Here is a 12,729-nt window from a genome sequence, read left to right on the forward strand (position 1 = left end):
TTCCCACGGGTCCTCAGAGGGTCTGCAAGGGTACTGAGTCCCGGGTACCTACGGCAGTATCCTGCTCATTCATTCTCCTTTCCCTGTCTCACTTTCCCTCCTTCCTCACTGTGCTTCCCGGGATCACATCTCAAGTAAACCACCTGCACCCAAGTCCCCATCTTGGGGTTTGCTTCTGGGACACCTAAAACAAACAAACTAAATCACTGGCATGTCCTTCCTCTCCCCGGATGCATGAAGCTATAATATTTAACACAAACTCATTTCAATTTTGAATTCCTTATTCAGAGTTTGAGAGTCCTTGTCTCCTATGAATTAACTGCAGGAAGTGGGAAACTGGTGCTACTATCTGAGCCCTTTCTGCTGGGCAGGTGGGCAGAGGCTGGCTAGCAACTTACACTCTGGTCTTCATCGTCATTCTTCATGTGCTGGGCGATGAAGCTGACACCTTCTAATGCCTCCTGCACATCCTGTCGGAACCTCCCAGAGGACTGCAGCCGGAAATCCCTGGGGATAGCCACCGGGGTAGAGCCGGCTGGAGACTTGGAAGCTGCAGAGGCGGGGTTCACAAAGTACATGGAGTTCCCATAGAAGTTGGAGGGGCTGGTGGAGGTGGCGGTGGCCTCGGGCTTGGTCACGCGTGACTTGCTGGGCGGGAAGGCTCTGGCCGGGCTGCTGTCGGGGCCAGGGCGCTTCATGAAGAGGAAGGTAGGCAGCTTGTGCAGGAAGCAGCGCTTGACCCAGGGTGCCATGGTGTGGGTGCTGGGTGAGCGGTGGTGCACATTGAGCACACAGACACTGGTGACGATGGAGAAGGTGACCAGCACCATGGTGAACATGAGGTACTTGCCGATGAGAGGCACATCGAGGGAGGTGGGTGGCACGATCTTGGAGATGAGCAGCAGGAAGAATGTAAGTGCCAGCAGCACTGAGATGCACAGTGTCATCTTCTCGCCGCAGTCGGATGGCAGGTAGAAGACGAGGATGGCCAGCAAGGTGGTGAGCACGCAGGGGATGATGAGGTTGATGGTGTAGAACAGAGGCTTGCGCTTGATGATGAAGTCGTAAGTCACGTCCACGTAGCTGGGGTCCTGTGGGTTCACTGTCCTTCTCCCTGGGAGGGCCACTATGTCCCACTCACCACTGGGAGTAAAGTCATCCATGCTGGCTGTGGGCGTCATGAGGACCATGTCTATCTCCGTGTGGTCATAGGTCCAGGAGCGGAACTTGAGGGTGCAGTTCTGCTGGTCGAAGGGAAAGTACTTCACCTCAATCTTACAGGCGCTCTTGTAGATGGCAGGGGGCAGCCACAAGACGCTGCCGTTGGACCGGACTATCAAGTTGGTGTAGACAGACACCTCATAGGTCCCGTCGGCGCTGGGCAGGGTCAGGGCATGGAGAACATGGTGAAACCCATACACAAAGCCTGGCCTGTTCTCAGAACTCACTGAAGAGCCCTTTGGGATTATTTCCCACTAATCACCCTTCCAATCCCTCAGGCCCTCACTGAAAGGAGGGGTCTGCTTTTGTTCGCAACTATGTGGTGGAGAGAGCCCTAACATCAAAGCACCTTTTTTTTTTTTTTTTTTTTTGAGACAGACTCTTGCTCTGTTGCCCAGGCTGGAGTGCAATGGTGCAATCTCGGCTCACTGCAACCTCTGCCTCCCAGGTTCAAGCAGTTCTCCTGTCTCGGCCTCCCAAGTAGCTGGGATTACAGGCATGCGCCACCACGCCCGGCTAATTTTGTATTTTTAGTAGAGACGGGGTTTCTCCATGTTGATCAGGCTGGTCTCGAACTCCTGATCTCAGGTGATCCACCCGCCTCGGCCTCCCAAAGTGCTGGGATTACAGGTGTGAGCCACCACACCCGGCCCATCAAGCACTCTTAAGGCTTCCCATGGAATAGCTCATTTAAGCCTCTCAGTAGTCCAGTGAGGCAGGTTTTATTATTATCCCCATTCTACAGATGGGAAAGCCAAGGCCCAGAGAGGTTAAGTGATTTCTTCAAGGTCAGAAAACTTGTAAGCAGGACAGCTGAGATTTGAACTCAGGTCTGTCTGTCCCCAGACCACACACTTTGAGCCATTTCAAGCTACTGCTGGTGTAATCACGACTCAGGAAAAGTCTCTTTGGCTTCCTCCACCTGCCTAAGATATTCACACACAGTAAGTCAGTGGTACCAACACCAACACTGGCAAAGCAACAGAGGCTCAAAAGGAATAGTATGGAACACAGAAAGGGTGCTGGGTTCAAGGTCAGGACACTGCTGTGGTCCCAGCTCTGCTTCAGTGAATCAGACAAGGCCCCTCCCCTCCCTCAGCCTCCAACTCCCCATCTGTAACTGAGGGCTCTGGCTCTGCTCACCTCTGTTTCTCTTCTAGCTTGATGGCCTGGAAGGCTGGGTAAAGCAGAGATGGGGCTCAAGGTTGGACTCAGGCCTAGATGACTCTTAGGGCTGGGCCTGCTGCCCTGGCCTGGCTGTCACCAGGCCTCCACCAACCCTGCCACTCACTTGTTGTAAAGCACGATGTCAGGCAACCAGATGCGCTTTGCAGGGATCCTCAGGATGTTCACACCCTCGTAGCGGGAGCTGTTCCAGGTCAGGCGGTAATCAGTCCATTCCTGGACAGACAGGCAAGGCCCTGTCACTTGCAGGTCCACTGCCACCAAAGGGCAGCCCTAAAGAAAAGATCTCTGGGGCTCAGGGCCCTTCAGGGCACTTACCTGTTTCAGCCAGACATTGGTGGTCATGATCTGCTCTCGCTCATTCTGGGGAGGGAAACGGGGCTATCAGTTCACCAGGAAGGAGGAGCCTCACAAATGGATTGCACTTTATCGTGCAAAAGGCTGTGAGCTCCAGGCCCACGTGACCAACTGCCACCCCAACATCTCTTGGATGGCCCAAAGGCATGTCACACTCAGCATGTTTGACACAAAGCTCATGATCTTCCCCAGAACCTGGTCCTCCTTTGGCTTCATTGTCTCAGTGAATGGCACCCCTAGCCATCCAGTTCCACAAGCCAGAAGCATGGACACTGTCTCTGACACTTTGCTCTCTGATCCATCAATAAGTCTTGTAAGTTATATCTTCTAAAGCATCTCATATTTGTCTGCTTCTCTCCACCGCCACCATCATCTGTCACCTAGACTACTGCAGGAGCCCCCTAACTGGTCTTCCTGCTCTGTCCTGGCCTGCCTTTAGTCTATTCTCTACATGGTAGCCAGGGTGATCCCTTTACAATCTCAATCCCTTCTACTAATTGCTGTGCTGCCACATCTCATCCAAAGTAAAAGCCAAAGTTCTGCTTAGAGTCTACAAGGCCCTAATGATCTGCCTCCCCACCACCCCTCATCCCATTAGCTCTATGACCTCTTATCTCAACACTCCGCCATTTGCTCATTCCACTTCCCCTGCACTGCCTCTTTGCTCTTGCACACACTGTTCCCTTTTCCTGGAAACCCCCTGGGATGCTTCCACACTTTCTTCTGTTATCAGAAATGTCATCCTATCTGAGAAATCTTCCCTGACCTACATAAAATAGCACCTCGGTCCCTGCCCTGCCTTCTCTTTTTCTTTCTTTCTCTTTTTCTTTCTTTCTTTCTTTCCTTTCTTTCTTTCTCTCTTTCTTTCTTTCTCTTTCTTTCTCCCTTTCTCCTTTTCTTTCTTTTCTTTCGTGTGTGTGTGTGTGTGTCTGTGTGTGTGTGTTTCTTGAGACAGGGTCTCACTCTGTCACCCAGGCTGGAGGGCAGTGGCGTGATCTTTGCTCACTGCAACCTCCACCTCCCAGGCTCAAGCGATCCTCCCACCTCAGGCTCCTGAATAGCTGGGACTACAGGCACAGGCCACCATACCTGGCTAAATCTTAAAAAATTTTTTGTGGAGATGGGGATTCATCATGATGCCCAGGCTGGTCTCAAACTCCTGAGCTAAAGTGATCCATGCATCTCAGCCTCCCAAAGTGCTGGCATTACAGGTGCAAGCCACCTCACCCAGTCTCCTTATTTTTTTTTTTCGTAGCATTTCTCACCCCTAAACACCATCTATCTATCTGTGTATTGTCTGCCACCTCCCACTAGAATCTAATGGCTATGAGAAAATAAGGCAGATAGAAGAGTATGTAACATGTTGGATACTCCATAAATATTTTTTGAATATACATGAATCCTACCATAATAATCCAGGCCACCATCAACCATGTCTCACCTGGACCATGTAAGACCCTCCTAACTGGTCTATGTTAATTCTGTACACCACCACCACCGCCACCATACACACACATACATCTCTTCTTCGTACGCAGCCCAAATAAACCTTCCAAAGTTCCTGTCATTTCCTCCCTCAATTTTATCCCTGTTTAGATTACTTCCTTGGCTTCCTTCACTTACAGAATAAAAATCTTGCTCCTTCGCAGGGTCTACGGGGCCTTGCCAGGTTTCCCAGCCTCACTTCACCTCCCTATGTCCCTCTGTTCTGTCCTCCAGCCCCCTGGCCTTCTTTAGTACTTTAGATAAGTCTTGTGTTCTCAGTCTGTACTATTTTTGCTGCCTCTCCTTTATCAAGATAACTTCCAGCATACTGATCTCACTTTGGGAGTCATTTCCTCAAGGAACCTACAACTAGATAAGATTATCAGTAAGATAAGGTTTGGCTGCCAGTAACAGTGATCCAGAGTAACACAGGCTTAAATAAAGTAGAAATTCATGTCTCTCTCATGTTAACACTTTAGACATATATGGCAGTTCTGCTCTACAAAGTTCTGATAGGTACCCAGATTCTTTCCAGCTTTCTTCTCCACCATACCTAGAGTGTGGCCCTCAGAAGAATGGATCAAAATAACTGTTGGAGCTCTAACCACAAATTCCACATTCCAGGCTGTTGGTGGGAAGGGAGGAGGGAGAAGAAGAATGCACGACAATTGTCTCATTTTGATTAGAATATTTAGGCCATTTACATTTAATGTAGTTACTGATATATTTGGGCTTAAACTTACCCCCTGAGCTTCCACAGCATCAGATCTGCCCCCCTGCCTACCCCCGATCTCTTGCCAAGTGGCATTTGGGTCTTTATGTCATTTCCCTCACATGTCTGGGAGTAAAGATGAGGTTCAGGGACTTGAGCCTGTGTACTCTGGTGTCTTCCAGGAGAATGTGTCAAGTACAGGGGAGATGGCTTGGAAAGAGGAAGACTCAGAGGAGAGTCAAGGACATCAAAACAGGCAAGCCCAGGAGCAGGAAAAGAGATGAGAGTCAGCAGAGGAAACAGTGCTGGGGCACGGGAGCAGGTGGAAGGGTCAGGGAATAAGGGGGGCTGGAGAGGTGGGGGTGGGGATGCTGGCGAGGGAGTGCCTGGCTCACCAGACTCTGGAGTCAATGACAAAACAGCTGCTTTGACAAGCCTGCTTTCCTTACCCAGCCCTAAATCCCTACCTGCTCTCTAAAAATTTCCATCTTTAAACTGGTTGTACCTATAACCCTTCCTCCTCAAATAAACAAACCCTGGCAACCCACAACCTAATATTTACTGTATACACAAGCTTTCAGAAATATAACTTGCATGGGTGGGGGCTGGTGGCCGCATCCCCTCCTCGTTCTGGTAGCCGCTATCACCCTATAGGGCCGGCAGAGCAGATCTGACCAGGTAGCCTGAGTCTGGAAGTGCGACAGAGCCTCCTGCTCGTTCACCCTCACTATGGCGGCAGCTGCACCGCAGCAGCTGGGTTCAACTCATTAAGCAAGAAGCCCTGGGCTGGACAATAACACTCAGACACCAGCCTGAGCGAGCCTGGCTGAAAGCCCTCCTTCCTTCTGGTCTGACTACGGAGGGAGAGGGGCAGAGAGTACACAGCTCTCCAGCCCTCCCCATCCTGGGGCTGTGCGTCCTCCCAGGAGATGGAGCCAGTCATTAATTTGGCCAAAGCCTTCCTGAGGGCTGTAGGTTTGACAGGCTGGGTGTGTGTGGGCCAACCGTGCTAGAGAGAGTCTGGCATTTCAGAAGGCAGATACCTGGCCAGAGAAGGGTCAGCCCCCTTGGTGGTCTCTTTCCCCTGGCTGGACACAGCGCCCTGCACTCTCCCCTTGTGAATGTTCCCCCAGAGCTTCTTCCAGGGACGGAGTTCTAACCCTGTGGATGGGGACATGGGAAGGTTTACAATAGGCCACGGTTCCCTCTGACATCTCCAACTCAGAGGCAGCAAAGAGAAGACAAATTCCCAGGCACCTCCTCCCTCAGCACCCCCGCCTCTGCCCCACATCCACATATGGACAACCTGACAACGGTACCTGTGAATGCTGCCATCCACTCCTCCTTTCCATGCCTGCAGCAGCCACGCCCACTGTCCATCCCTCACCAGCCTGGCTCAATAGGTTGCTGCACTGCCTCTGGTCCTGCCCCTACACCTGGTCCTCTCTGTGCCTATCAGTTCCCCCAGTCTGGTTTTTACTTCTCCCAACAAGTAAGAAGCATGTAAGGTTATCTGAGCAGTCTAGGGGAGAGAATAGGGTGGGGCTGTAAAGACAAGGAGGAGAAGCTTATGGTCATGCTGGAGACCCAGCTGAGCAGAGTCTACGGCAGGCCCATTGGCTGCCTACCCAATGGTCATCCTGCTCCTACCCTCATTTCTTCTTTGTTATAACAAAACCATGACTTCATTAAATATTGGACACCTATGAACTTCATGGACCCTTCAGCAGCCTCCCTGACACGTACTGGTAAGTCTAAGTCAACTATAGTAGTTTCATTCCTTTGACCAATGATCGCCTGGGGCTTGGGCATGAGTGGCCTCTCCACCTGAGCCTGAGCCACAGCTGCCCTCTGCACCTACCACGCTGATAAGCTGGGCCAGGGAGAGCTGCAGCTTGATGGAGATGAGCTGTGAGGAGCTGGTGGCTGGGCGGATCAGGTTATTGTAACGGGTTTTGTTCAGAAGGTCGTCCATCAGCTTTTCCTCCGCATTGGCCACGCGGCAGTTCCCTGAGAAAACACACAGTCAGACCTGCTGGGCCCTTGTGCACCTGACCCCCACTGCAGGCTGTGGCAGCAGGGAGAGCTGAGAGGGAGCACAGGTGCCCTTAGGGCTGGCTGAAGCAGCGAAGGTGCTGGCAGGCCTGTCTCTCCTTGAGGACTTCAAATTAAATACACTCAACACAGAGCTCAGCTGTCTCCTCCCATGCCATACCTCTTCCTCCTCCTCTTCCCTCTAGCAGTGAACGGCATCCCACTCTACATATCTGGTACAAAAACTGGATGTCTCTTCTTGACCTCTCCCTTGGTTCATCCAAGTGGCCACTTAGTCCTGTCTTTATTTTTGAGACAGAGTCTCACTCTGTTGCCCAGGCTGGCATACAGTGGTGTGATCTCGGCTCACTGCAACCTCTGCCACCTGAGTTCAAGCAATTCTCCTGTCTCAGCCTCCAGAGCAGCTGGGATTACAGGCCTGCACCACCACACCCGGCTAATTTTTGTATTTTAGTAGAGACAGGGTTTCACCATATTGGCCAGGCTGTTCTTGAACTCCTGGCCTCAGGTGATCCACCCACATTGGCCAAAGTGCTGGGATTACAGGTGTGAGCCGCCGTTCCCGATCCTAGTCCTATCTTTTACCTTCCAAGTCCCTCAGTCTGTTCTCCTTATCTCTACTGCTACAGCCATGTCCCCACCTCCCCACCCCTGCCCTCCTCCTGGTCTCTCCACCCGCAGTCTCTCCCTGCTATCCATGTACCATACAGTGCCAGAGTGGTCTTTCTACAGCAAACTGGTCTAGGGCCCTTCCCTACCCACAACTCTCAGAGCTGTAGGTGGACTTAAAAATCAAATGTTTTGGCTTGGCATTCAAGGCCCTTTCCCCACTGACACTGGCTTAACTTTCTCAATCTGATTTTCTCCCACCTCTCTACCTCTACCCCAGATACTCAGATACTCTCTCTTCTGGCCATAGCCTACTGTTTGCCTTTCCCCCTGTGACCTTCACTGTCTCACTTCCTTTTTATTCCTTTTTTTTTTTTTTTGGAGACAGGGTCTTGCTATGTTGCCCAGGCTGGTTTCAAGCGATTCCTCCTGGATTCAAAGGATCCTCCCACCTCAGCCTCCTTAGTAGCTGGGACTACAGGTGTGCACCACCACACCCAGCTTGTCTCACTTCTTTGAACAGACTCTTTCTTCTGCCAAGATTGCCCCCAGCCCACCAGTTATGAATTATCTGAGGGTCTATCTTGTGCCAGGGACTTTACTACATTTCAAGGATAACAGCAAGCAAAAACCAGAAACGGTTCCTGCCACCAGAGCACTTACAGTGCAGGGGAGCAGCCCCATTACTCACATGTGAGTTTGGGTGCAGAAATGGGTACGAGGTGGTGCTTTCCCTAAGAAGAAACAGAGCTGAGATGGAGGGGATTTTCCGGGTTCAGACTTAGACCTACAGAGTGTAAGGTCCCTCTGAGACACCAAACGGAGGGGTCCAGCTGGCAGCTGGCTCCTCATCTGGAGCTTCGAGGAGAGGTCTCGGCTCAGAGCCATATTCAAAACCCAGCCTAAATACCGCCTCACGCAGGGAGCCCCCCTGACCTTCCGTAGCCTCAAATCTGCCCCTCTGCATACCCCCGATCCCTTGCCAAGTGGCATTTGGGTCTTTATGTCATCTCCCTCACCTGTCTGGGAGTAAAGGTGAGGTTCAGGGACTTGGGCTTGTGTACTCTAGTGTCTTCAGGGAGAATGTGTAAAGCATAGAGGGGGCAGCTTGGAAAAAGGGAGACTCAGAGGAGAATCAAGGACATCTGAGGAGGCAAGCCTGGGAGGAGGAAAAGAGATGAGAATGAGCAGAAGAAACAGTGCTGGGGCCGGGAAGCAGGTGGGAGGATCAGGGAATAAGGGGGGCTGGAGAGGTGGGGGTGGGCATGCTGGTGAGGGGCTGCCTGGCTCGCCAGGCTCAGGAGTTGATTACATCTTCCTGCAAGGGCCAGTTCACCTAGTTGCACCAAACCCCTTCCTCTGTGGGTAGGGCCAGAGGGCCCAGAGCACAGACCAACCCAATTAGGCAGGCCTGAGGTGGACTTAGGGGTGGGTGCTGGGCTGGACTCCTGGTTGTGGGGAGCAGCCGCCACCCTGCCTACTTCATCCACTTTCCAACTCGCTGCCTATCTGGAACAGATGCAATATTTAGTGCCTTGTGAAAGATGCTCCTAGTGCACCTGCTGCCTGCTGCCCCTCCCCCAGGCTGCCCTGGGCTCTCCAGAGGGGGGTCCTATGGATGCTTGGCCTAGATTCTGAGCCCTGCCTCTTATATCCAGGACCCCTTTCCCAGAGGTCAGCTGCTTGAGTACCCTGGAAGCCAGTCTGTAGCCCCAGGCTAGAGCTGGGTCCCTCCCACAGCCCTTCTTTAGCATGTTTGTTTGGACTGACTTATTTCATAGAGAGGGGTGTATCTTGCCCAAGCCCATGTGGCATGTCTGAGGCAGCTCTGGGGTCAGAATCTGCAGCTCCCATCCCCCAGCCCTGCAATACTAGGGGAGGCTGGATCCCACATCTCTGAAGTCCCACCAGGCTGGTCTGACAGGGCTCCCAAGTGCAGGGCTGCTCTGCAGGCTGTGGGGCTCATGCTCCAGCTCCGAGCCCACCTGATGTGCTCGGGTGCCTCACCTTTGGGCCTGTCCTGCCTCTCAGGCATTCAGCTGACCCGGAGGGACTCCCCCATCTTGACCACCAGCTGTGGGCTTGAGTTAGAGGTTCCCAGAACTTTAGACCATTTAGCCCAACCCCCTATTTCTCAGCTGGGGAAACTGAGACCAAAGAGGGAAGAAACTTTCTCAAGTGCCCCCAGCAAGTCAGAGCAGGAACCAGGTATGGGAGCCTCTTTCCAACAGAGGTCTTCCCTGACCCCTGAGCCTTCTTCAGTGCCTCATTAGCTTCCCTGTAAGGAGACTGCCCCGCAGAGCCTGGAAATGGTGCTGTCCCGGGCAGTGTGTGCCCATGACTGCGCCTGTGTTTGTACTTGTGAGTGTATGGCCGGGGGGTCGGGGGGGTGGTGCACTGAAGGGTGGGAATAAACAGCAGGGATACTGGGGACTGGAATGCACCCCACTTGCCCCCCAAAAAGGGGCGGGGGAGCCCAGCCCAGCACATGCTTAGACTTTCCAATCTACTGAATGTCTGTGAGGCCTGCTGGGCTCAAAGGACAAGGAAGAGGCCTTTCACCCCCAGGTGGCAGGGGTGGCCCAGGATGGGTGGAAGCTTCTGCAGCACAGTCAGGGGTCACATCCCAGCCCATGGGCTGACAGTTAAACAGAGAAGCCGCCACTAGGGGTCAGTCATGATTCAATGATTCTGATGAGGAGTGGGCCCCACCAGCCTCTGCCCAGGGTTTTGTCTTCCAGGCCTTCTTGGGAAAAATTGTTCCCTGCCAGAAAGGGGCTAATAATCTGAGAGGAAGCCATAGCTGGAATTCTAAACTGTGTGAGTGTGTGTCCAGTTTGGAAAGGTATATCCAATCTAAAAATTTGTATTGAAAAAATGGAAAGATATACCTATTGTTTTGGAATACAAACTACAGAAAGTAACAGTTAACAGAATCTTATTGGAAAGATTAGATTCTGCATCTGGAAAGGCAGAGTGATTTTTCAACTGGGGTGTATGTCCTTAACTGAGGAAGGGAACATGATATTTATATTAAAAGGCAGCAATGATTTTCTTTTTCTGAGACGGAGTCTTGATCTGTCGCCCAGGCTGGAGTGCAGTGGCATGATCTCAGCTCACTGCTGCAACCTCCACCTCCCGGGTTCATGCCATTCTCCTACCTCAGCCTCCTGAGTAGCTGGGACTACAGGCGCCTGCTACCACGCCTGGTTAATTTTTTGTATTTTTAGTAGAGACGGGGTTTCATCATGTCAGCCAGGATGGTCTCGATCTCCTGACCTCGTGATCCGCCCGCCTCTGCCTCCCAAAGTGCTGGGATTACAAGTGTGAGCCACCGCGCCTGGCCTATGATTTTTTTTTATGTAGAGAATTTATCTTTTATAAAGAGCTTATTACATACTATTAGTGCTTCTTCAATCATGTGTATTAATCACCTGGATTCCTAGGCTTTATTCCCAGAGATTCTGATCCTGTAAGCCTAGGGTGGGACCCAGAAATCTGTACAGGGTGATACAGGCTGCCCCAGGACCACATCTAAGAAACACTGCCACTGGCCCCCACACACATACAAGTCTCCAAATATGTAGGCAGGGCATATTCTCTCCATAGAACAGATGGGGAACCTGAGGTCCAGGATGGTGAAAGAAATGGCACAGGGTCACCCAGCTAGTAGAAGAGCCACGATACACAGACTGCCTGCAGACACCATCTTTGATGAGAGCTCCACCTCTTTATAGGAGTAGTACAAACTACTTTCTGTAGTTTGTATTCCAAAATGATGGGTATATCTTTCCATTTTTTCAATGTAAATTTTTAGATTGGATATGCTTTCCCAAACTGGACACACACTCACAGTTTAGAATTCCAGCTATGGCTTCCTCTCAGATTATTAGCTCCTTATATATTCCCTGACTCCTACCTCCTGCCTCCCCTATGGTGGGTCTCTATCCAAGGAAGAGGTAGCCCTGGTCCTCTAGGCTGACTGGGGCTTGGAGGAAAAGCCTGGGTGACTGTAGGAGCTAGAAGGGCCCTTGGAATTCAGGTGGGGAAACTGAGGCCCTGAGAAGGCAGTCCTCACATTTGCATTCTACCTGGAGAAGGGCTGGGTCTCCTTCCTGAGTGGCAGGCCCAACTTCACCAGCCTGGCCCTCAGTCAAGCTGGCTGTCCAGGCCCGGCACACCTCGGGTGGGTGACCAGAGGCAGTGGTGCCATAAAATGTGTTTGCTGGGAGATCCACCCCCAAAGCACAAAACATTCCAGGGCTGGTGATTTGGGCAAGCCCCCTTCCTTCCCGGCCCAGTTTCCCCATCTCTACCACGGCTGTGTTGGAGGGGACTTCTCTCTAAGGCTGAGCAGCAGATTCGCTCCCAAGCGCCTACACCGCCCACGCTTCAAGAAAGTCGCCTCTTAGGCAAGGAAGGAGCCTCGGCCCTGTTGGGAGCGGGAGTCGGTATACTCCCAGCCTCCCAGACTGCTGGGGATGACCCGCGGTGCCTGCAAAGCCGGTGTCATCCAGCCCACTGCCCAGCCCACAGACACTCGCCCTGGAGGGTGGCCCTGGCCCTGGCAGCGGCTCCGAGAAGAGGCGGCCCCCACTCCAAACCTGGCAGACCCACCCACGCAGGCCCGCCCCCGCTGCCTCAGCGAGTGGGCTCAGCCCTGCCCACGCCCCCATCTGGCCGGGACAATCTCGGGCCACTCCCCCGGGCGCAGGGCACCCTCCCTTCCCTCCCACCTGTGGCCAGTCCAGCCACTTTCAGCCCAACCCAGGCGCCCCTCCCTCCTTCCCCGAAAAGAACTCACCGCGCCCGCAAAGGGCGACCAGGAAGAAAACGACCAGGGAAGGCGCGCGCCTCATGGCCGGCGGGGCCGGGTGGCAGCCGCCGCGAACTCCGCTGTGGGGTCACAGGGCACCCGTGAGCCGCGCGGTCGAGTGAGCGCCGGTCCTGGCCCCCGAGGTTTGCTGCCGGGGCGGCGCTCACTAGGACCCCGCGGAGAGCCCCGCCGAGCCCCGCGTGGGCAGCAGCTGGGAGCCCCGCCCACTCAGGGATGTACTGGGCCAGCTGCTCCGCCCCGACGCCCCCTGGGTGGTCTGGACCCCACC

General features: G+C 53.1%; 1 protein-coding gene and 1 pseudogene across 5 annotated transcripts in view; both read right to left on the reverse strand.

Moving 5' to 3' along the window:
• Nucleotides 1-12,729, reverse strand: part of CHRNB4 (cholinergic receptor nicotinic beta 4 subunit) — a 30,680-nt gene that overhangs the window by 5,736 nt on the left and 12,215 nt on the right. Inside the window, exons 1-5 of one of the 5 annotated variants that reach the window (XM_004056612.5) lie at nucleotides 12,429-12,624; nucleotides 6,822-6,970; nucleotides 2,725-2,769; nucleotides 2,513-2,622; nucleotides 399-1,377 (exon numbers count right to left, since the gene is read on the reverse strand). In XM_004056612.5, the coding sequence (XP_004056660.5) occupies nucleotides 399-1,377; nucleotides 2,513-2,622; nucleotides 2,725-2,769; nucleotides 6,822-6,970; nucleotides 12,429-12,483 (1,338 nt within the window). In that variant the 5' untranslated portion in view covers nucleotides 12,484-12,624. Of the gene's footprint in view, nucleotides 1-398; nucleotides 1,378-2,512; nucleotides 2,623-2,724; nucleotides 2,770-6,003; nucleotides 6,123-6,821; nucleotides 6,971-8,315; nucleotides 8,354-12,428; nucleotides 12,625-12,729 lie in introns of those variants that run through there. The other 4 variants (XM_063698753.1, XM_019010491.4, XM_055363926.2 and 1 more) reach the window with 4 other exon arrangements.
• On the reverse strand, nucleotides 8,308-9,686 carry LOC134757344 (uncharacterized; annotated as a pseudogene).

Source organism: Gorilla gorilla, chromosome 16 (genome assembly GCF_029281585.2).
Source record: "Gorilla gorilla gorilla isolate KB3781 chromosome 16, NHGRI_mGorGor1-v2.1_pri, whole genome shotgun sequence".
In the NCBI taxonomy this organism is placed as follows: domain Eukaryota; kingdom Metazoa; phylum Chordata; class Mammalia; order Primates; family Hominidae; genus Gorilla; species Gorilla gorilla.